This window comes from Apus apus, chromosome 5 (assembly GCF_020740795.1).
Source record: "Apus apus isolate bApuApu2 chromosome 5, bApuApu2.pri.cur, whole genome shotgun sequence".
NCBI lineage: Eukaryota > Metazoa > Chordata > Aves > Apodiformes > Apodidae > Apus > Apus apus.
This window is the reverse complement of record NC_067286.1, coordinates 12,678,523-12,699,821: the sequence shown is the minus strand read 5'-3', so window position 1 is coordinate 12,699,821 and position 21,299 is coordinate 12,678,523. Positions and strand designations below refer to the sequence as shown.

The 21,299-nt window shown below is 33.9% G+C and overlaps 1 protein-coding gene across 1 annotated transcript in view; it reads right to left on the bottom strand.

The window, feature by feature from the left end:
* Window positions 1-831: 831 nt before the first annotated feature.
* The window catches only part of PDE3B (phosphodiesterase 3B), an 88,936-nt gene continuing 68,468 nt past the window's right edge, over window positions 832-21,299 (bottom strand). Inside the window, exons 5-16 of the mRNA XM_051621224.1 lie at window positions 19,409-19,515; window positions 17,047-17,257; window positions 16,466-16,539; window positions 15,824-15,927; window positions 15,238-15,372; window positions 13,167-13,278; window positions 12,306-12,419; window positions 9,671-9,870; window positions 7,645-7,848; window positions 7,093-7,254; window positions 5,491-5,740; window positions 832-5,149 (exon numbers count right to left, since the gene is read on the bottom strand). Coding sequence (XP_051477184.1) covers window positions 4,923-5,149; window positions 5,491-5,740; window positions 7,093-7,254; window positions 7,645-7,848; window positions 9,671-9,870; window positions 12,306-12,419; window positions 13,167-13,278; window positions 15,238-15,372; window positions 15,824-15,927; window positions 16,466-16,539; window positions 17,047-17,257; window positions 19,409-19,515 — 1,900 coding nt within the window. The 3' untranslated portion in view covers window positions 832-4,922. The remainder of the gene's footprint in view (window positions 5,150-5,490; window positions 5,741-7,092; window positions 7,255-7,644; window positions 7,849-9,670; window positions 9,871-12,305; window positions 12,420-13,166; window positions 13,279-15,237; window positions 15,373-15,823; window positions 15,928-16,465; window positions 16,540-17,046; window positions 17,258-19,408; window positions 19,516-21,299) is intronic.

Sequence of the window (21,299 nt, the reverse complement as noted above, 5' to 3'; positions counted from 1 at the left end):
GACGTGACTCATGACCTGTTTTTTTGGCAAGATACTTAGAACATGGACAAATTACAAGGTGAGTGATAGCAATAATTTGAAACACTATGCTGTCTCACCGTTATTTAAAGCCTCTACTGGTTGAATGTTCACATTTCTATTTTTCTGAAACCTCACAGATAAACCAAAAGGTATAAAGCTTCTCCTCTCTATAAGATTTTTACTGTCTTCAGATTTCACAGATTGTAACATTCTTCCACATGATACTGCTTGCAATGTAGAACCTATCATGGACACCTGTTGCTATCACTTGTGATCTCTAAGTACAGAAAACAAAAGATGACTCACAGTGTACAGATTCCAAAAGAAATCTTCTGGTCAAATATTTATGATTGTGCTGTGCCCTTTTTAAAGGGTGTCTGTAGTGCCACACTGAACCAAATGAGTGTCAATAACTTAAATACATTAAGCATCCCAGACTCAGTATCCTGACTGTATCAAAACAGCATCTCTAGTCAATTTCTGGACAGATCTTTCACTCTCAATACCAAAGGAAAAGAGTTTTGTCTTTACTGAAACCACTTTCTATTATAAACAAACAAAGCAATTGCTAGTTACTCTATTTTTAAATACTATTGCAGATAACAGAAATGAGACTAACCAAAACCAGTATTTTAAGTCTAAGCCAGAAATATCTTAGAGAAATGAGAGTAACAAATAGACAACAAAACTGATAAGACAAATTGTTCCATTAAGAATTAGGTATCTATTAGCTGGACTCATAAGGATGTGGGGGAGCTACACTATGCCAGGAGGGTCCCTGCCAACTAGAAACTCAAGGACACTAGGAAGTTCATTCAACAGCATCTTAGTTCATAAGTTTTATTTCCTGTGTACTCTGAAATTTCAGACATTATTTTTCCTCATTCAGCAGAGGACAAAATTAGTAATTGCTTATGGCCCTGTGAAATTAAAATCAGATAGGGACCAGTTAGCAGTCGTTTCTGAGTATCTGCAGTGTGATTCTATGGCAAGTTATAGGCTTCAGAAGATAACAAAAGGAAATTTCTTCAATGCAAAAAATGGAAGTGATTCATTAGCTCAATTTGCCTTAACACACACATGAAGAACAAAGTTGTCCAGAAACACAATTCTGAAGAAAGTCAGAAGGGACAAAAAGCAAATTGAAACGGTACCTTGATCATACTTTTTGTACACCCTTTAGTCAACTTTGTATATTTATCTCCTTTCATCTAATATTTATTTCGCCATAGGAAAATCTAGTTTCTTAAACTTGCATCACAACATAAGTTATTATAATTGTATCATTATTAGTAGTACAATTTCATTTTGGTTTTTATTTCATTTCTACCAATCCAGATATTCTGACTTACCAAAGATGTCCTGTTTCCATATTCTTTTGAAGATGACAAACTGGCTTGAAGCAATAAAAAGTGTCTCTCTTCTGCATAAGGACATACATTTTTTGTGTCTGTGAATGCCATTCCTAATTGTTCTAATTCTCATCATCTAAATTTTACCCTTCTACTCCAAAACACACCTCACAGACTGAGATTCCTGATCTCACATTCACCAGCATGAGACCCTTCCAAATCTGCACCTCTCAAAACTCAATTATTTCTTGGACCAAAGGGAAAGTACTGCCCTGCAAACGTCGGTGCCACACACTAGATCACCTCAAATTCTGTGTATACTTTTAGAAGGACAAGAAGCCCAGCCTCAGCTATGCCTCCCCAAGAGGAACCACCAGAGTTAAAAGTGAGCTCTTAAATTCTCATAACTCCCTTTGTTGATTAGCCTGCCACTGTTTGTGGTTAAAATTGACCTCAAGAAGCACAGAGAAGAAATGGTTCTATGCACAGAGAAAATCAGGTCTTGCACAAACTTGGACTTACCTTAAGTAATGTTACACCAGTCCTTTCATTTTGAATCTTAGGCTCACCATCTAACTTTGTCATGAAGGGCAAACTCACAGAAAGAGTGAGTAGTTCCTGTTGACTAGTTTAGCACCACCACAACATCCAGAGGTCTCCAGAGGCATAGAGGGAATTGGATCTTTACAGGAAACTTTTTGGTCTAGTTCTGTATGCATAGGAACAGGTCATTCAACATACATTATAAAAGAAGGCAATGAGGAGATGGGAGAGTCTGGATAGGAAAGGGGCTGAAGACTTTACTTAAACCTGAGAATTTACCCATAAAAGGTGTATCTACTGTAGCAGCACAAATTTCAATGTAGTCCAACTTGGCCTACTTCTGGACCAAAAAAAAAAGTGGAAGTGTTTCTTTAGAAGCATTTTAAGCATGTTCTTCTGTGTGCTTTTCTGTGCTCCTTGGTAGCTGTCCATTGGAGTATGATCACAGATTTAAATTGGTTGTAATTTCTCCGTAGGTTGTTACCAGAATAAGAGTGATGTGCCTTATATGGAGTTACACTAATGGTGACATCAGCTTTAACACTCAAATGACCCTCCATCGCCATTTTTGAAAGACTGACACCTTCAGTTACAATTGCATCCACTTCTGCAAACATGCTCTGAACTAACCTTTGATGGCATTTGTGCATCCTTTTACCCTTGCTCTTAAAGTGTCACATATCATGTATACATAACAGACATTTTAAGCTGGATTTTTAATACATTCATAATTAACCATAGCTTTGAAGCAAGCTATTGTAACTTGAAAATGTCTAATAGGAAATACAAGTTAGCATTATAGTTTATTAAACACTGAGGTATGTTACTTGTTTCTGAATTCAAAAATTACTTCAGTATTTCTAAAGTTTAAAGGAAACCTGACATGAGAAAATTGCTGGCAATGTTTTCACCAGATATAAATGCTGTCAATGCTTTAGCAAAAGATAAAATGTTGGTTTTACCTTCTTATTCTTTCTTTGTATTAGTTTTTAATTATAGTTTTTGAAGGAAACTAAATGGAAAACTGGTATGTAAAATAACAGTAACTTTGGACAAGCTCATTTGCACCTGTTTTCAGTCAAAGCAAAAATGAAACTGAACAGTATTAAAGTGAAGTGACTTTTTTTTATGTACAAACACATAGGCTAAACACAAAAAGCTGTGACAGCATACTAAAACAAGCATAATTTCTGTAGTCTTCAAATTATCTGGTAGGAAAATATATGAACAAGAAATGTAAAATAGAAGTGAATGATCAGTAAGTGCCAGCTTCAACAGTGCAACATTTATTAATGACAGAAATATCTCACTGCTCATGTTACAAAAATTGCAGTGATAGTAATAATGGCAGCAAATTGGGATTTGGCACTGAATATATATAAAATAGCAAAAGCACTTCTCAGTGGTTATCTAAATGGATCAACAAATAGCTTCTAAGAAGGAAAATAAAAAAAAGAAATCCTCTCAGTTATTTAAACTGGCCAATCAAAGAGCAGAATAAAAATTTGTTTGTGTAAAATAGTGCAATACAATTTACACAAGGTTGTCTTAGGAATGTTACCTTTTTTCAAGTCAACTGATGTAAATGTAAACACAAATATGCTACATTTAGCAACTTGCACAAGTGTGCATTTGTTTCTATTTAATTCAACTGCACCACATAAAAATATTTAGCACTGAAAGGTGCACTTTTAAAATTGGTTTTATTTGTGGCCTGCTTAGATACCTGTGGCCTAATTTATGCTCCTTTTACTTTTTTTCTATTAGACCTACAATGGTAGTGTTCCTAAAAATACGTTTGTGTCTAATGTCTAAGCTTCTTACTTAAAAACTCAACAATCTAAAATGTGTAATAGTACAGTGATGTTTATCTTATTATTAGGCTTTACATGAAGTCTTCACTTTCTGCTTTCCATATGTATATTTCTGGATGTACATCAAACTTGAAGCCAATATGTTATGTCTACGATGGGAGAGAAGATCAGGGGCATAGTAAAATACACTAGCCGTTTTGAAACAGTATTTTGTGTCTTTTTTTTGTAAACAAACAAAAAATATTTTTAATTCTCCTAAATTTTTACATACAAAGAATAAAGGAAATACAAACTTATTTTCTTAAAATTTAATACCGGAAATTGGTGTAAGATAAAAATCTATGATGTGGTTGACTTGTTTTTAAACAGGAACCTGAGTAAGGGCAGGAAATATAGCATTATAACTAAAAGAATAAAATTCCTTAATAATTTAAGTAGCTGAACAGTTTTTTTAATGTTCTACCACAAAACAGCAAGGCAACAGATGATAATGGCCTTGTACTCAATTATTTATCATGAACACCCACTGCAAACCTGAATATTTTCTGCAAAAATAAAACATCAGATTATGCATAATAATAAAAAATAGATGCACCTGGATCTTTTTTTCTTTTTTAAACCACAAATATCAGGATTCAGCATTTATGTCACAGTCCTTGAACAGTTGCTCTGAGATGACTACATTAAGCACACTACTGCACTAAGTAGACACCCCACAACAGGCTTGCACTGCAACAGTAACGTAGTTTTCATATAGGCACAGACTTTTTCTCATTCATGTTCAAAAACAACATGAAATAAACGACTCAAGACAATATTAGGATTCATCCCATATTTCCTTGTTAGCAAAAGTTCTTGCCACTTTGGTAATTGAAGTTACTGGATGTTTTTAAAAACTGCAGGTACCTCAAAGAAAACAAGAGTCCCATATTCAGCAAGGCAGCATTGTATCAGGGTATTTTATATCAACTGAGGCATAAAGAATTTTGCATCAGGTTATACAATACTCAATCTTTGAATAAAGTTTCATATTCTGTGTGGCGAAAGTGCATAGGAGTGGGATTCCACTAGAGTAGAAAGAATCCTCTCACAGTATTAAGGCCTTTCAACTTCACGTGAACTGTGTCAGGCTAAAGTCAGCACAGTGAGAAAAAAATAGGCTATCATCACACTGGACACCACTGAAGTCTTCTTAGCATGTCTTGTCTTCTCCCAGTTGTCGTTCATCTTCTTCATCAGCTTCCTCAATAACCTGAATTTCGTCTGCTTGAGGTAAAGATGAGATTTCAGTCAGCAGTTTAGCTCCTTCAGCTTTGTTTTTTTCTTCTTCTTCAATCACTTTCTTCCATATTTTGTGATTTTCACTGAGATGGTGTATTAGCTGGCAAAATATTCGTCTACCTTTTTTTCTTTGAGCTTCTGTAAAATTACAAGCATATTTGAGTTTTTGAGATTCAAAGTAATCATATTTTACACATATAAATTCAATGGCACGTTATAGGAGATATGTAAACTCAGGAAAAAACATGAATGCTTATTCAGAATATTTAAGTAGTGACATAGCAAAGGATAACAATTAGCTTCTGTTTCAAACTGCAAGTCTCCTAGTATTAGGAAAAAATTTATTAAAATAAGAAAATTTATGAAGCAGCATAATTGCTAATTCTGTAATATTTGTACTCTGCAATCTCAACCGTTGTTGCTATGTCTGAATCTATCAAATGTCAACAATAAGCGCCAACTAAAATACAGACACTTACTTAGAATGAGATCATCTTCCATTTCTTCATCATCACTTTCTAACTGTGCTCCATCATCATCATCAGTACTTTCTGCATCCTCCTCTTCTGCATCAACCCATCGTCCTGGAAGCAACCCAGCTGCATTATAGGAATTACAAAGGGGGCCAACTATGTGAGTGATGAAAGATTCTTGCAGTTTTGCAAGCTGTGGAGAAGAACGATCCATGAAGGGGCTTATAGGTAATCCAAGACTTGCTTCTTCATCACCCTGGAAAAGCAATGCAAAAAATTATCATAACTTCTCACCAAATTAATTTTTTATTCTAAAGATTACATTTAAGGAACCAAGTGAATATCACATGGATTGTATTTTTTTACTCAAGGCAATAATAGTATAGTCTAAGTGAATTAAAATGTAAAGACCCTTTATGGCTCAGACTTGCACAGCCCATAAGCCCCACTTCAGCTTTGATGCCAGCTACCCTCATGCATGGATGGAGACCTAATTCTACTGGAGATCCTATTCCTCTGCCTTCACAGGATGGCTTGAGGGTAGACAGAGCTTTGACTTCAATTGCTGCTGCTGAACAGAGAAAATGTAATCAGGTACAGTAAGGCATTCTGGTAAGCAGTTTCCCCCATAAGCTGTAGAATCAACTGATCATCCATAATAAGGTGGTTTTGTTTTAGCTTTTTCCACTTTTAAAAACTGCAGAAGAAAAAACCGAGCAGTTGCTCATACACAACTCTCATACACACTCACCTAGCAATTCTGCAGACATAATTCTCTTATTAAAAGTTTTTCCTAAAGGAGCAATTTAGAATATTAAGGTCTTACAGTAAGTGCAAACACTTCCGATTTATATCGCTTAAATCTCCCAAGTAATTTTGTTGTTTACTTTTACCTTCCTAGTTTGAAAAATATTTTTCAATCTTTGTTTGCTTCCTCATAAATAGCTACCTCCTCAGAAAGCTGACGACAGAAAAAGAAAATATTAGAAATGTAGAATATATTTTTTGGCTCTTACAGAAGCTGTAAATGGAAAAATGAACAATAATTTTTCAGACTTTTTTCCAGTTTATCTTGATAGGATTATTTATCAAAGTTCTACTGTAAAAATTGTTATTTACATTTTCATTTATACTGTAAGATACTAATGTTTATTTTTAATATTTAATTTTGAAAGTTTGGAAATATTTTCTGTCTTTGCACTATAAGTTAGCCAAATACACATTTCCAGCCTTGTGGATTCTACAGATATTCTTTGACCTGGGAATATTCCAATGAACTTAACTTCCTAAGGTAGAAGAAGTTATTTTGGTTTATCAGCATTATGCTAAGGGGAAAAATAATTAAATAAAAAAACCTGTCTGAATAAAGGACAACATGGCAGTGAGTTTGTTTTCAAGCTTCTAATACAATTGTTAAGAACCAAAAGATAGTATCAGCATGCAGCCTATAAAATTAAGTGTTCCATGTTCAGAAAGAGAAGACAGAAATTCCTTAGCTGAAGATTTAGCACAAAGAATAATGTTTAATTTACTTATACATTTCAGAATGGAAAGAACTGATCATCTGGCTGTCATTAAAAGTGAGTAAATTATACTGTCCATACCCACCTGTTCATAAAATTCATTAACAATGCCTTCTGTCCATTTCAGATGCAGCTCTCTAACTTTTGCTGGGCCATTAATATCTGCCAGTTTGATGCATATTTGACAGGCCAGTAGGCGATCATTTTCATTGCTCCACTCTATACCATGACTGTTGATATCATTGACCTGGGTTGAGCACATACATTTTTAAAAATTATGTTAAAACTATTCATCAGTGTTATTTTTTCAGGCTCTGCACAACAGAAACTTGCATTGTTTTTTCTATGTAATTTTTTGTCTTACATAGTAAAAAAAGTCATTCACTATCTTTCAGAAGATGGAAAAATGAGATATGATCAAGGTCTCCAGTGGGTTCCTGTGTCACCTCTGTATGGCTTATTAAGCAATCTACAATTGGTTTGTACAAAGGAAATACTCTATTGCATTTTTAAGTGACTTACATTTAAACAACAGAAAACTTTAAATGCACGTTATTGATCCCAACAACTACTACACAGCAACACTAACATCAGTACATCATGACCAGCTCACTGTAGACACTTAAGTGTAACAAACCTTGGCATTGAATTCTGCAAGGAAATCAAAATGCTTCTTGAGATCTGTGGCAAGGATTGCTTCAATCACTAAGAAACGAAAACGTTTGAATTCTACATGATCAAGATTTGATAAAAAGTTGTATTCTGGTCGTGATAAGAACAGATTCCAGGCAGAGGCAGCATGATGATTTTCTAAGACTGATCTGTCATTGTAGAGAACAGCCTAAACAAAACAAAACAACAAACACCAAAAAATGAGAATCATAAATGACAGAGAAAATTTATAATTAAATATTCTGAAGCTTAAGGGCTAGTCAGAAACTAGTCTTAATTCATTAAAAAAAAAAACACAACAAAAACAAACAAATAAAAACCCCAAACCAAAGCAACTGTTGGAAACTATGCTTTGACTTCTAATTTTGGGGGTTATAAACAAAAATAGCAGATGACAAAAAAACCTCCAAAGAATAAGCAAAGCTTTTTCTTCACTTAAAAGTCCTTAACAATGTCTCAGTGATATCTGCATTCACTCTGTAGGCACATGTACACAAACCACTTAAAATACAGACTTTGTACTCTTGCCAGTATGTGTGGAGTACACACGCTGACTTAAAACACCCAAGCAAAACAAACAAAAAACCCCAAACCAGAAACCAGATCTAAGTGTATTTTTTTAATTCCTCTTAATTCCACTATTGTTTAAAAACAAAACAAAACATGAAAAGTACTCCAAAGCATCTAAGAACCATGGTTAACACAAAATGGTGTGAAGTGCCACTAATTTTCACTGATGTGCTACGCTTAATACTGATTAATACGTTTTAAATGCAAATCAGTTAATTAAAATATTAAAACAGTGGTAGATTTTACTCACAACCCCCGTTTTTATACAAAACATCCTAGAAAATAATTAATTGAACAGATTTAAAAGGACCTGAAAAAAATTATTTGGAAAACTGCAAAAAAATCATTATGCTTTGAGGAAGATATTATTAACAAAATTAATGTATTTTTGAAAACAGTGGAGATGAATGTCTTCACTCTTTGTTTTTACTCTTCCTTGTATGCTGCTTTCAGCAGAAATATCTGTCTACAGCCTAAACTTTCTTTTGCAATAAGGAATTTTTGAAAACTGATTAGGGAAGTGCACTCTTAAAGTCCCCTCCTCAAAAGTTGTATATGTTTCTGATTTACTGTTATTACTGTGGTTGCTGATTTTGTTGTTAACAATATTTAAGTTTTTTGTCTTTAGCTTATTAAGAGAGATCCAAATAGCCATCATAAATACTCTTCCCCAGATAATATTCCACTCTTCAGATAAAAATATTTTGCCATGCATTTTAGGCATCTTTTCTTCAGTGCTTTTCCTTCCAATTCTTCCCTGCTCTACTGTTTTTTTTCGTGCCTGCTACATTATTTAGCTTTACTCTCCTTGATCTATTTCATCTTAGCCTTCTAGACCCTGAGGAGCCCAGCACCTCCTTCTTTCTACTCTCTATTCTAACAACAAAGTTGAATATGGGAGATAAAAGCAAGGATTCCTTGTTGATTATTCTTATTTTACTCACCCTTCCTTAAAGGTTATGGCTATTTACCATAAAGGATTAATTTGAAATCCAGAGATTAGGTGAAGTAGTTAATTGGACTATTAGAGGGACATGTGTTTTTATGGCAATTGCAGACACAACTATGATTTCAGAGGACTCCCAAAATGAAGATTTCCATGGATTAGCTGCTTAGACAGTCCCAGGGCCAGTTCTCTTTTAAATAACCTTTTACTCTAACCTGCATTGACTTATGTAATTATTGTCAATTTTGTAAATTGAAATTATTTTTTTACACACACATACAAAGAATACATACAAAACACACCAGAATTTATCAGGGGAAAAAAGAAGCATTACACAAGTTAAGCACAATTTCCCCATTTCTTAAACTGGGCAAATGATCATAAACAGGTTGCAGTAGGAATATAGAAGAGAAATATTTTCATTATTCTGATTTCAGAGACAGAAAAATTATTTTCCGCTTAAACAATTTCTTACCTGAGGTGCATTAGTAGCCACTAGAAAAGCATTTGTCCGACCAGGATGATCATAATCATGCATGGCAGCTGCTACATACAAAGCCATCAGTTCCAAAGCAGGAATGTTTGATGCTAGACAACCATAACTGTCATCAACAATAGAACAACTCTTTGAAGAAATATAGCTGACTTGAACAGGGGCAATACCACTGGCTTCATCTAAGAAAATGGAAAATACAAATTTAAAGTATTTTAGAACCTTAATTCTTTCTTATTTTTAATATATTTTAAAAGACTCAGCCAAATACTATTACCAACATAATCTTAATGTAGCTGTCCTTGTAATCGTGGAGCTAACCAATTGGCAAAGAAAGATTTATGCTTAAAAAAACCCTCATACCCTCATTTTATAGATAAACCAGCAATTTTGAAATGCCAGTAAGCCATAAATCTGTCATGGCCACACAGGATGTCCAAAAGTGTAGATGCAGTCTGACAAATACATTAAAAAACTTCAGCTGTTTTATGACATTACACAAGGAGGGCAAAATCCTAGAGGACATTGTGGAGCCTGTAAAAAAGTGACCCAAAACTGGTAAGCATTATGTTTCTGTTCTAGAACCAACTCTTTGCCTAGTACTACTTACAGATGTAACTCAGGATTCCTTTTTTCAGACAAGATTTCCCTTTACAATGCAGAGGGATAACTACCATTCACACAAATAAAGTATACTTTCAGAAGAGCTTTGAACAGTCATAACCGGGAAAAAGAAATATTTCAAATGTGCCACAGTCAGACTTCACTCTTGCCACACAATCTTAGATGAAGAAAGGTAGATGTTATACTTTTGGCAATATGTGTGGGGCACATATCCATACTTGCTGCCCTCATCAGAAGACGAGAGGAAGGAAGAAAATATTTGCTCTGGTCCTTGAAACTGTGTGGTGCCTTAGAAGACACAAAACAGAGGAAGTGACCCTCTTTGCAGCTACAGTGCACTCAGGCTGCAGAACACTGGTTCAGAGGAATGCTTCAGCAAGCACCAAAAGCAATCTAGTGGAACAAAGGACACTGTCCATCTGGTCTGTATTTCTGGATTACAGTAGAATTGTCATTCAGATTAGAAAACAACCGTAATAATATAAATTTTTAATTATTAAAATGTACTTGTAAATATTTGTTCCATGGGAGGGAATGAGAAGGAGAAAAACTAGCACAAATTTACATCTCAGAGTCCAAACAACAGATCTCAGAAAATCCACATGGATCATAATAAGGCCAAAAAATTATCAGTGAGCATCTCCCTTAGTATTTCTATAATTCGCCCATTTCTTGAAGTTGCAGACTCCAGGAAAAGTTTGTGGGAGAGTGGAAACTGCAAAAGGAACTAACCCTCTTAGGTTAGAAATACTTGCACGATAAGGAGATTCACAGTTTTATTCTTTCCATTCCCCTAGACAAAGTCACTACTTAAAAAAAAAAAAAAAAAGCAGTAGTCACTTGATAATAAAAAAGGCTCTTTTGCCTTAAATAAAATAAACAAAGATTAAAACTCCTAGTAATGTTTATACTGAAGGAGTTCCGAAGCATTAAGACTAAAATTTCTCATTTTAATTTTACTTATTTTACTTCTTTGTAAAGGGAAACAAAAGGATTCTTCTAAGTCTTGTTTCCTCCAGTAAAGTCTCCAATCCCAACCATTTTAAACATTTAGAGAGACAAAATGCAATAGGGTGCAATCAGTGGACAAACTTGGAAAAAGGAGAGAAAGGGGAGTGCAGATGGGCTAATTAGTAAGGAAGAAATAACATATACTGTATGATGTTGTGTACAGTTAATAAATTACCTCTTAAAATTATGGCCCTTTAAAAGTGATATGATTTGCATCTTGTCTCTTTTTACTACACATATAAAATAGAGTTCTTAGAGTTGGATTTCCCCATTTTATTTTTTCTTAAATACATATGTTAGTATAAAAGTGTATATTCAGAATAATGAGAATTACAGTCTGTATGTTAGGAAAAACTACACATCTAAATTTAAATGTAAATTCTATGAAGTCACAGATAATACAAAAGCCAGCTTCTTTAGGACTAATGTAATCCAAAATTTGAACTTCAAGTCTTTGTTTCTCTTTCAGGGATGCTCTTATGCAGCTATTGTTAGGGTAGTTACTTCAATGCCTGAATATCTGCACGTGATACCTAATGCAGAAATCTGAAATACTCATTTTTACGCTAAAACCATTAAGGAGAACTTAATTGAAGTTAAACACTTTGACTTTGCTATTTTTTCTTTGGTCTATTTAATTTCCCAATAAAGTTAAGAAATAGTAGTCTAATGTATTTCAAATGCTAAAAACACACAGACTGCAGCAGTAAACAGAAGTTTCATTCTGCATAGGAGATTTATTAAGTGAACCTGTATTCTTGGCTAACAAACTAACCACTATTCATCTAATCATTTTTCTACAATTCTACTGCATGGCGTTTCTGTGTACTAACCTTATGATACTTCTATTGTGTTGCATTAAAATTTAAAAAAAATTGAAGAATCAGATTTATTCTTTTCTTCCAGAGTAATTCATTTTACTTATAGTAGTTTCACTAAAATACTCTTGCAGCAAAAGAAAATAACCCCTGTGAACACATACCCAAATCACTTTCCATGAGATGCTCATTTTGAATTTGCTGAAATCCAGGAATGGGTCGTGTTGTCAGATACCATACTGCATGAAGAACATCTGTGGCATGTATACGATTGTGATCTGAAAATGATAAAAATATAATAACACTTTTTATTTGGAATATAATCCAAGGAACAAAGAGAAGAAAAAAAATAAATACCGTGTATCAAATTTATTGTAAGGGAGATTTTTCCTAAATATACAGGAAAATGGAATTTCAGTGTCATAGATTACAGATCCCAGAAGGATTTTAGGAAACAAGTTAAACATCAAACAGCCTCTAAGCACACTTCATCCTACCTGAGAGTCAGCAAAGGATCACGTAGCCTTTTAAATCAGCATCTGGGTTGGTGCAACCATCTGTGACACAGAGGGGGGTGTGTGTGTTGGGTTGGGGGGGGGAATGGTTTTTGTTTTCGAATAAAATTGGCTGCCCTAAACAGCAAGATTAATAACGACTCTCAAAATTCCATGTTCTCCTATTCTATTACAGGCCTAAACAAAATTTTCTGTGAGATTAACAAATATTCTTCCATGGCTTCAGTACGTTTGATTCAATAACTGACTCAAATTCTTCAAGTTTATATTAAATCTACAAATTAACAAATTAAGTTTTGGAGTCCACCTTTTTTTTTTTTTTCTTTTTTTTTTCTGCAATTCATTAAATCAGTTCTAAATTCTGACAAATGTATTAATTAAACATTAAGTTTAATTAATTAAACTAAGTTTAGACATTGTCCACCTCTATATTATACATTAAAGTAATACATACACTAAAGGAGATACACTAATATACAAGAAAAACATATGTACTTGGATGGTACTTACAGGGGATATCTCGGTAGCCATTTTCTAGTGCACGGAAGTAATTCATGAATTCTTGAGTTGGGATTTTGAAGATTTCAAACAAACCAGTGTCTTGAAACAAGGTGTAAGTTACCTAAATATATAATAAAAATAATTTTAGTGTGAAGAATACACCTAAGCATATTCTGCTTTTGCAACTTTAAAAATATTCCTGAGTTTTACATTTTACTTGCTGATAGAGAGGGAAATTACTGAATTCCATGAAAGATTATCTGAAATCTATGCTCATAGGGCTATATTTGGTGAATTCTTAGCATCAAAATGTGGATTTTTATCATCCTTTTAAATACAGTATAATAAAAGCTATTTTTTCTTTACTGTTAAATTCTAAGCACAACTGATTGTTTTTAATAACATTCTCAAAAATTTTCATGTTAAAGAATTCATGCTTTATTCCACTAGTCACCTAAAAAGAAGAAATGTATATTCCTACTTATTCAAAATTAAAATGACTTAAGTATAGTATCAGAGCCATTCATATTAAAAAAAAAACCAAAAAACTACATTGTTTATTTTTGAGGCTTTGGCAAAGAAATCCTATTTCTTTTATTTATTATGATTTAGCTTGGGTATTTTTAACAAAGCTGGCTGGTAAATGAAAAAATATTTCAAAATGTACTTAGAACACCCCCACATATAGTTATGGTGCAAATATCTTTTGGTTTACAAGTGGAATTTAGTGACTACAAAGACCTAACTTCCCCAAGACTGCAAATATTAAGAAAGATTTCACAAACAAGTCATTGTCACTCATTTTTGTCACTTCTTTCCTAAACGCTTGAGAGGAAGAATCAGTTCTGAAGTGTGGGAGGTGCTCAAAGGATTATGACAGCAAAATGAGGGGACATAGCACCTTCCATCTATCCCAGCCATTCTCCTTACCCATACCCAATCTAAGATCCTTACAACGGATGATTGTGAAACACAGCTGTTAATTTAAGATGTGTACCAGATGCTTACAGCACAACAGACAAAAGGATTGGGGTGGGAGGAGAAGAAGGACAAGTAATACACATACATGCACTATCAGGAAGAAGTGATACAGACATTCTGGTAGAGTTTAGTAGAATCTTGCACACTTATGTACTTAAGAGAAAAGATCTGAAAACATCTGATCAAACTGAAGATTTAAAACAATACCCAGAGCACTGTGTGCTATGAAGGAAAAGACAGTGTCTAAAGACAAAATTGAAATAATCCCCATTGTTTTTTCCTGTCTTAAGTACAGGTGCAGGCCTATGGTTCCAACTGCACCTGAATGCTTCTAACCTGTTTCCTTCCCTCCAGCAGTTTGTTCCTGACACTACCCTTGAACAAGAGTAACATGCATGCTACTCCAGGGTAGGAAACAGGTAGTGACACTAAAAATATATTGTGGTCACATCAGAAGCAAATCCATAGTTTCTAAATCCAGTATAGAGAAAAAGACAGAAGTTCCAGATAACACTGATGAATGACAGAGGCTGAGGAAGAGCAAACATGATGATACTTTTGCACCTGCCATTAGACTGGCTTCAGCACAACATTAAACTGCACAAAAGAGCTTAGTAATAAGTCAGAAAGATAAAAGGGATACTACATGCAGAAAGCAGCATGGAAAAAAAATCCCATTGTTTGTAGGATCAAGAGGCAAAAGACTGCCTAAAAGATCACTTCTCTTCCCCCACAGGTGTAGCTCTGGCAGAAATATTTTACTGAAATAAAGAAAAAAGAAATGGTTGACAAACAAGGAAGTAATTCTGAAAGCAGGAGACAATTCTTCATAGGAAATGGCATATTACTACAAAACCTAGTAAGTGTGAAACTAACCTATTTTTACATTGAAAATAGAATGCAGAAAATCTGGAGCAAGTGTCTATAGGTAAATTACTTCGTATGGTTTACAAGGAGATGGAGTGCATGAGAAATAATATTTCTACTTTTCAAGTTAGAATTCATATGTTTGTTGACTGCAAAATTTCATGGTTTAAATAAAATATATAAGCATGACAGCTCTGCTACACCCTCTCTCATACAATAAAAGACAACAAACCTGGCTAAGGATTCTTCCAGACTGGTCTCCCATCTCTTGTACAAGGTCAAAAATTTGGAAATTCCAGTTGTTCATCTTCTCCATTAGTGAATCATGTTCTAATGACATTGCTTCTAATGTAGGACTCTGCTCCACCTGTATGAGAGTAAGATATTATATCATCTCTAAAATAATAATGAAATCTATGTTGTCATTTGTATTGGTAAAAAAACCCAAAAGAATGATAAATCTTTACTGAATTTATTGAACAGTGCTCCAACTACAGCTATGAGAAGATAATAATCAATAGGACAAATAGCACAGTTAATGGCAGATTCCAGGGTTTTCTGAGATGTTGCTGTTGTGGTTTTTTTGTTGTGTCTTTTGTTTTGTTTTGTTTTGGTTTTAGTTTTTTTCTGGTGAAATTTCTACAAGCTGGAAAAACGCAATTTTTACACGAAAATTTTAATTCCAACAATGCACCACTTCCCCTCAGAAATTACAGCTCCTAGCAATGCAAAGATCTCTTTACAGCATGTTAGAAATTATAAAGAAATACTGCATTGATAAAAGTTATTGCAAGTTTTTTTTGCAATTATATGCTTACAAGCAGATTATTTTGTGTTTGATCGACCATTTCCTTCCTTTCATCTATTTTCTTCTCTGTCTGGTGGAAAGACTCCTTTGAAACATTAGCACTTCCAATTTCACCTTAAAGAAAACACATACATAAACACTCTATCAATCATTTATTTGTAAATTACTAATGTTTAATGATTATTGAACTGATGATACATACTCTTCACAGAAATCTAAGTAATACCTTATTCCTAAACCATCTTTATTTAAGAATTTAACAACAATAAGTTGTAAAGGATAAAATTTATTAGACAAAACCTATTTGAAGATTGAGAAAAGCTAGAAGCATAACTTTTTAATTACAAAAATTGATTCACTCACTACTTTAACCGAGATGGCAGAGAACTTCTTTGTTATACTATGGAGTACAGAACTATAAAGCTATGAGTGGGAGCCTCTTATAAAATCCTTACTCTGAAGCAGGCAATATTTTACATTATCTTGATTATCCTAAGTCACAAGATAAAATAAAATATGTAAATATAGCTTACTTAAAAGTATAGGAAGAAATCATGTAGAAATATAAATATTTTAATTTAATAGGCTTAAAAAAAACCAACAACACAGAAAACAAGTTTATATAAAATATTTATCTATTTTGAAATCCCACCTGATTTTCTTTCTTTATATTCTTCCAATTCTGGTTCTGGTGTTGGAACAGGCTTGAGTATCTGACGTCCACAGCTTACAGAACACATGAAAAATATTTACAACATTCAGTAATTTTCTTCTTTGGCTACTGCTGTGTTGTACTGAAAAATATCTGCAAATTACTTTTCTTAAAAGGTATGCTTTTGAAGGTTTCTTCAGCAAATGACCTTAATATTTTCTCCTAAATTTGGCACACAGAGGTTTAGTCTGTACTTTGAAAATCATCAACCACCACCTTCACAAACCCATAAATAATTTAGGAAATACAAACTTAAATTCCCAGGTAGGAAGTCCTTCTTTTCTTAAAAACTGTCAAATGTTGTTACTCTACAATAATTGCTGCTTTCAAGGATGACCCATTTCAAATGCATGACATACATACAGCTTTCTTTAGTCTCCCTTGGATAATATGGTTACAGGATATTATGAGATTATATGCCTTTTTTCCAATACTAGCACTTATTTCATTATGTTTTCACTTTAATTGTATTCTTTTCAACACATACAAAATTACTAAAAACATAAGAGAGTTTACAGTACCTGCTACACATATAACCTAGAGATGCTTTAGCTTGTTGCTGAAAATCTGAAGGATTAAGTGTGTGTCCTGGAGGCCTATGTATATTAATGCTTGGTTTTGTAAGAAAATCAGCAGTATCAGGAAATTCTACAGGTGACCAGCTGCTGAAAGCCCCACTGGAGACAGATCCATGACTAGGTGAACCCACAGGACTGAGGCCAGAAGAAGAACCTTCCAAAACAAACATTAAGACAGGGTTCAGATTACAATAAAAACATTATTGTTTAGAAAGACTGAAATGAAACAAAAACATTTATAAATTGTGAAGAATGTTAAAGTTTTCAAAACCTGGTGTGTAGTTCATGCTGTTAAACACATCTAAAGTAGCTAGATCTATTCCAGATTTTAAGATCAACTACATAGCACAGTCTAGGCTACACACATCGGAATGGGCAAACTATGTAACATATCATAGAATCATAGCATGGTTTGGGTTGGAAGGCACCTAGAAGATCATCTACTTTCCATGCCCCTGCAAAGGCAGGGACACCTTCCACCAGACCAGGTTGCACAAAGCCCTGTCCTGCTATAATATCTGGCTTTCAAAGGTCTGGTTTTATCTTTATTTTTATCTTTAGCTTTGGCAAAATTTAATGAGTAGCTGAACCTTTCTGATTCAGCATTACTTTTTAAAATTTCTAGAAAAAAACCCACAAAACAACCAATTCAGTCTTGACAACTAATCTAGAGAAAAATCTTTTACCTCATTCTTTTTCAATAAAGAAAAGATATGCTTGTGGAATTTTTAAAAAGAAAGTAACAAACCAACATGTTGTAATAGTATTTTTGAAGCAAGGGATTAAAGTGGGCAGATACTGGCTTTTTGGACAGTGATGTACCTTTTTTGGCATGACGATCTATCCAAATCTACCTACTAAGCCACTGAGAACAAAAATAAAATCTGAAGTTTGCTCACAGGTTATTAGAGATAACAAACAAACAGCAGCAAAGAACTTCACCTTCCTTATGTCCATAAATTTCCCCATTCTTGTTCAAACAGTAAGCTAGAGTCTATTTCAGCATGCTCTCTGTGAAATCGAGAGCAAGCAAGCAGGTAAATCTGCACTTTGGCTACTTAATATCAATTTACAACACAATTTTGCATCAAGTCAAAACATTGTTTATTTCCCTTGTCAAAATACACAACAGACAGATAATCTAGAAATGCCCAAGGTAGATTATAGGCATTGTAAACATACTTCATAAAAAAGAATAATGTGCCCATAAGCAAAATAATGAGGTATTCTGTGGATTTTCCAAAGCTAAATCACTTACTCTGCTGCAAACTATGAAGCAATAACTCCATCATAAGTTTTATGATGGTACAGCGCCTGGTAACAAATTACTAAAGGAATATACAGTATTGCTTTTAAATAAGGTGCTCATGAATAATACACTTCCAACAGTGTCATCAGCTACACTGCCTTGACTCACACACCCTGAAGAGTAGTGTGTCATTACATCTTGTTCTAGTAAAAGACAAGATATTTCAAAGTTCACCTTGCTAGGTGCAGAGACAGAAGTTTTAGAATGCAAATGCCATTTCATTGCTGCAAGGAAAGATCTGGAAAGTTGAGAAGAAATTTGTAAACCAGATTAATACTTTAATCTTGGTTACATAATTTCATCCTTTTTAGGTGTACAAATTCAGCAGGTTTTAATTGTGATCGGTGTTGTCCACAAGATTCTAAGTAGAAAAGTAGAAAAGTTCAGAAGGCAGCTCAGCTTTTTATGAAGAGAGAACCATTGAGAATGTGCAATGATGTGTTTACATGTGGGTCTGGCTTGAGCTGGCATGTTTCTTAGTGTTTAGAATAATGAAAGGGAAAAACAAAACAAAAACACCAGTAAGTAACAGAGAAAACTGGTGAGTTTGGAGTGTTTGTTTCGTTTTTTACATTTAAAGTGCTTTCAACTCTCTCAAACCAACCTGCATATTTGAACTTTCATAAAACAAAATTATTAGACAGGTTGTTCTCTTTAAACCATGCTAAAACGGATAGGCAGAAATCTCAAAAGAAGTAGTTTTCACATTTTCTCTTAATATGGGCTATAATCTCTGAAATCCTGATACATTATTTCAGCACTGCTGTTACAGTGCCTACTGCTTCTTACTCTGACAATGCTGGGACTTCTACAAAGCTGATGTCAACTGTAATTTTTGAGAATTCTTAGAAGCAGATTACAAATATTTTTAATATATGCAACAAGCTGTTATATTAGTAGGACATTTACATGAAAAAAGCACATTTGTAATAACGTGATGTACTAACTACTGCCTTGACAACCTGCCACTAAAATCTACAAATTGCAAGATCTTACCTGCTCGTCTGGGACCTATATGATGAGCCAATGTTATAGAAGATGATCTTTGTTTTGGTATTGTCAGCAAGTTTGCACCAAAAGACCCATTTGAATGAGATCCTTGGCTGAAAATAAAACAGCAAGAATTTTTTTCCTTTGCTTTGTTGTCTGCCACTTCCAATAAATGAAATGCTTATAAAATGGCCAGGCTGTTCTGTTACAGATCCACTACTATTCAACAAAAAGAGAATACTAGAAAGATACTAGAAAGAAGCTGAATTCAAGATCTGCTAGGTAATATATATCAATTACATGGAACATAAACTTATGGGTACTAGGTGAAAGCAAAATAAAATTTATGCAGTCCTAAAATGACACTATAAGTCAACTGAGACCATATGCAACAAGTTTTACTTTCTAATATGGTATTTACTTTTCTTGAATGTTTTAACAAAGCAGGCTGTTTTAATTAATTTAAAAGACTGGTTACTTTGGAAAAATCATTACAATCTCATGCAGCCACAGCTTGCTTTTCAAATAAATTTTTCATATTTAATTAATAATTTTATTTATTATCATATTAGAACTAAAGCTGCCTTTGACATGAAGACATATGTACTTTGGTAGTTACATTGTTAAACTCGATAGTTGAATTATGCCACCTGCTGTTCCAGACATGAAATTGAACTCCATATATTTTGTAAACAAAAATGTAATATGAAAATCAAAATAACCATGTACATATACTTTAAAGTAAAAATACTTTATGTAAAACTAAATATTTAATTTCAGTATAGATTAAAAATATTTAGCAAAACAGATTTAATCTTATTTGATCAGATTTCAAACAAAAGTCAAACAAAATAACACTTGTTCTCCCATATTTTCTTTAAATACATAAAAATTAAAAATGAGTTTAAAATAAACACAAATTTATTCTTCTGAAGTCTGATGCTGACATTTTAGCCAACTAAAAAAAATGTTAGGGTTGACAAGGGGGATATATCTACCTTTTCATTATCTGCACACTGTTTAGCTATCATAGCTTATGCATATTCTTTTAAAGCACATAAAAATGCTGCATCAGTATTTAGTGTAGGAAAACTATATATTAAGCAAGGTCAGTTAATTTTGAACCAGCGTCTGAATGAGAAACCAAATCAAGGTAATTTGCATAAAAATAAACCAGCAGCTCTCAAGAGTTGCTTTTGAAAATTGTCTGAATGGATAGAGAAAAAAATTCAGAACATTAAATCACATTTTGTAGCAATATTCACTTATTGCACCGCTATGAAATATTTTATCTTTCTCAGCTCTGCAAGAATTCAGCTGAAAGCAGCCACTGTATGTAAGAAAATATTTTTATTTTTTATAAGCTTTCCTCCTAAGTGAACACTTTGCTGTTTCACTTGCCCTTTTTACTATTAGCCTGCTCCTCCTTGCCTCTCGTCTAACATTCATTGAGTCCTTTATTGGGCTGAATCAGCTCCCCAGGCAGGAAAAACTGCCTTTTTATTGCTGGTATTCTTCTCACAATGTAAGAGACTGACTCCAGAGCCAGAGCCAACAGCACAAAGTGCTTTAGGAATGCAGGACTGTTATGCCAGTTCAGCTGTTTCATCTAACATCTGTAAGGTAAGCACCCATGGAGGATTTTGAGATGATTACATGTTAGAAGTTAACAGGAACCTGAGAAGAACATTTACTGGAAGATGCACGAAGGCAGGGACAGTGCAAGTGTTCGCAAGAACTCTGAGGGGCAGGACACAAACCACAACAAAACCAAACACGTATTCTAGGGCTGTATGGGGGGTGGATAGGAGCAGGGCAGGGGACCGTGACTAACTACAAGTACTAGTCACCAGGGTCAAGAGCTAATTTAAAAGCAATGGACTACAAGTAAGGGTGT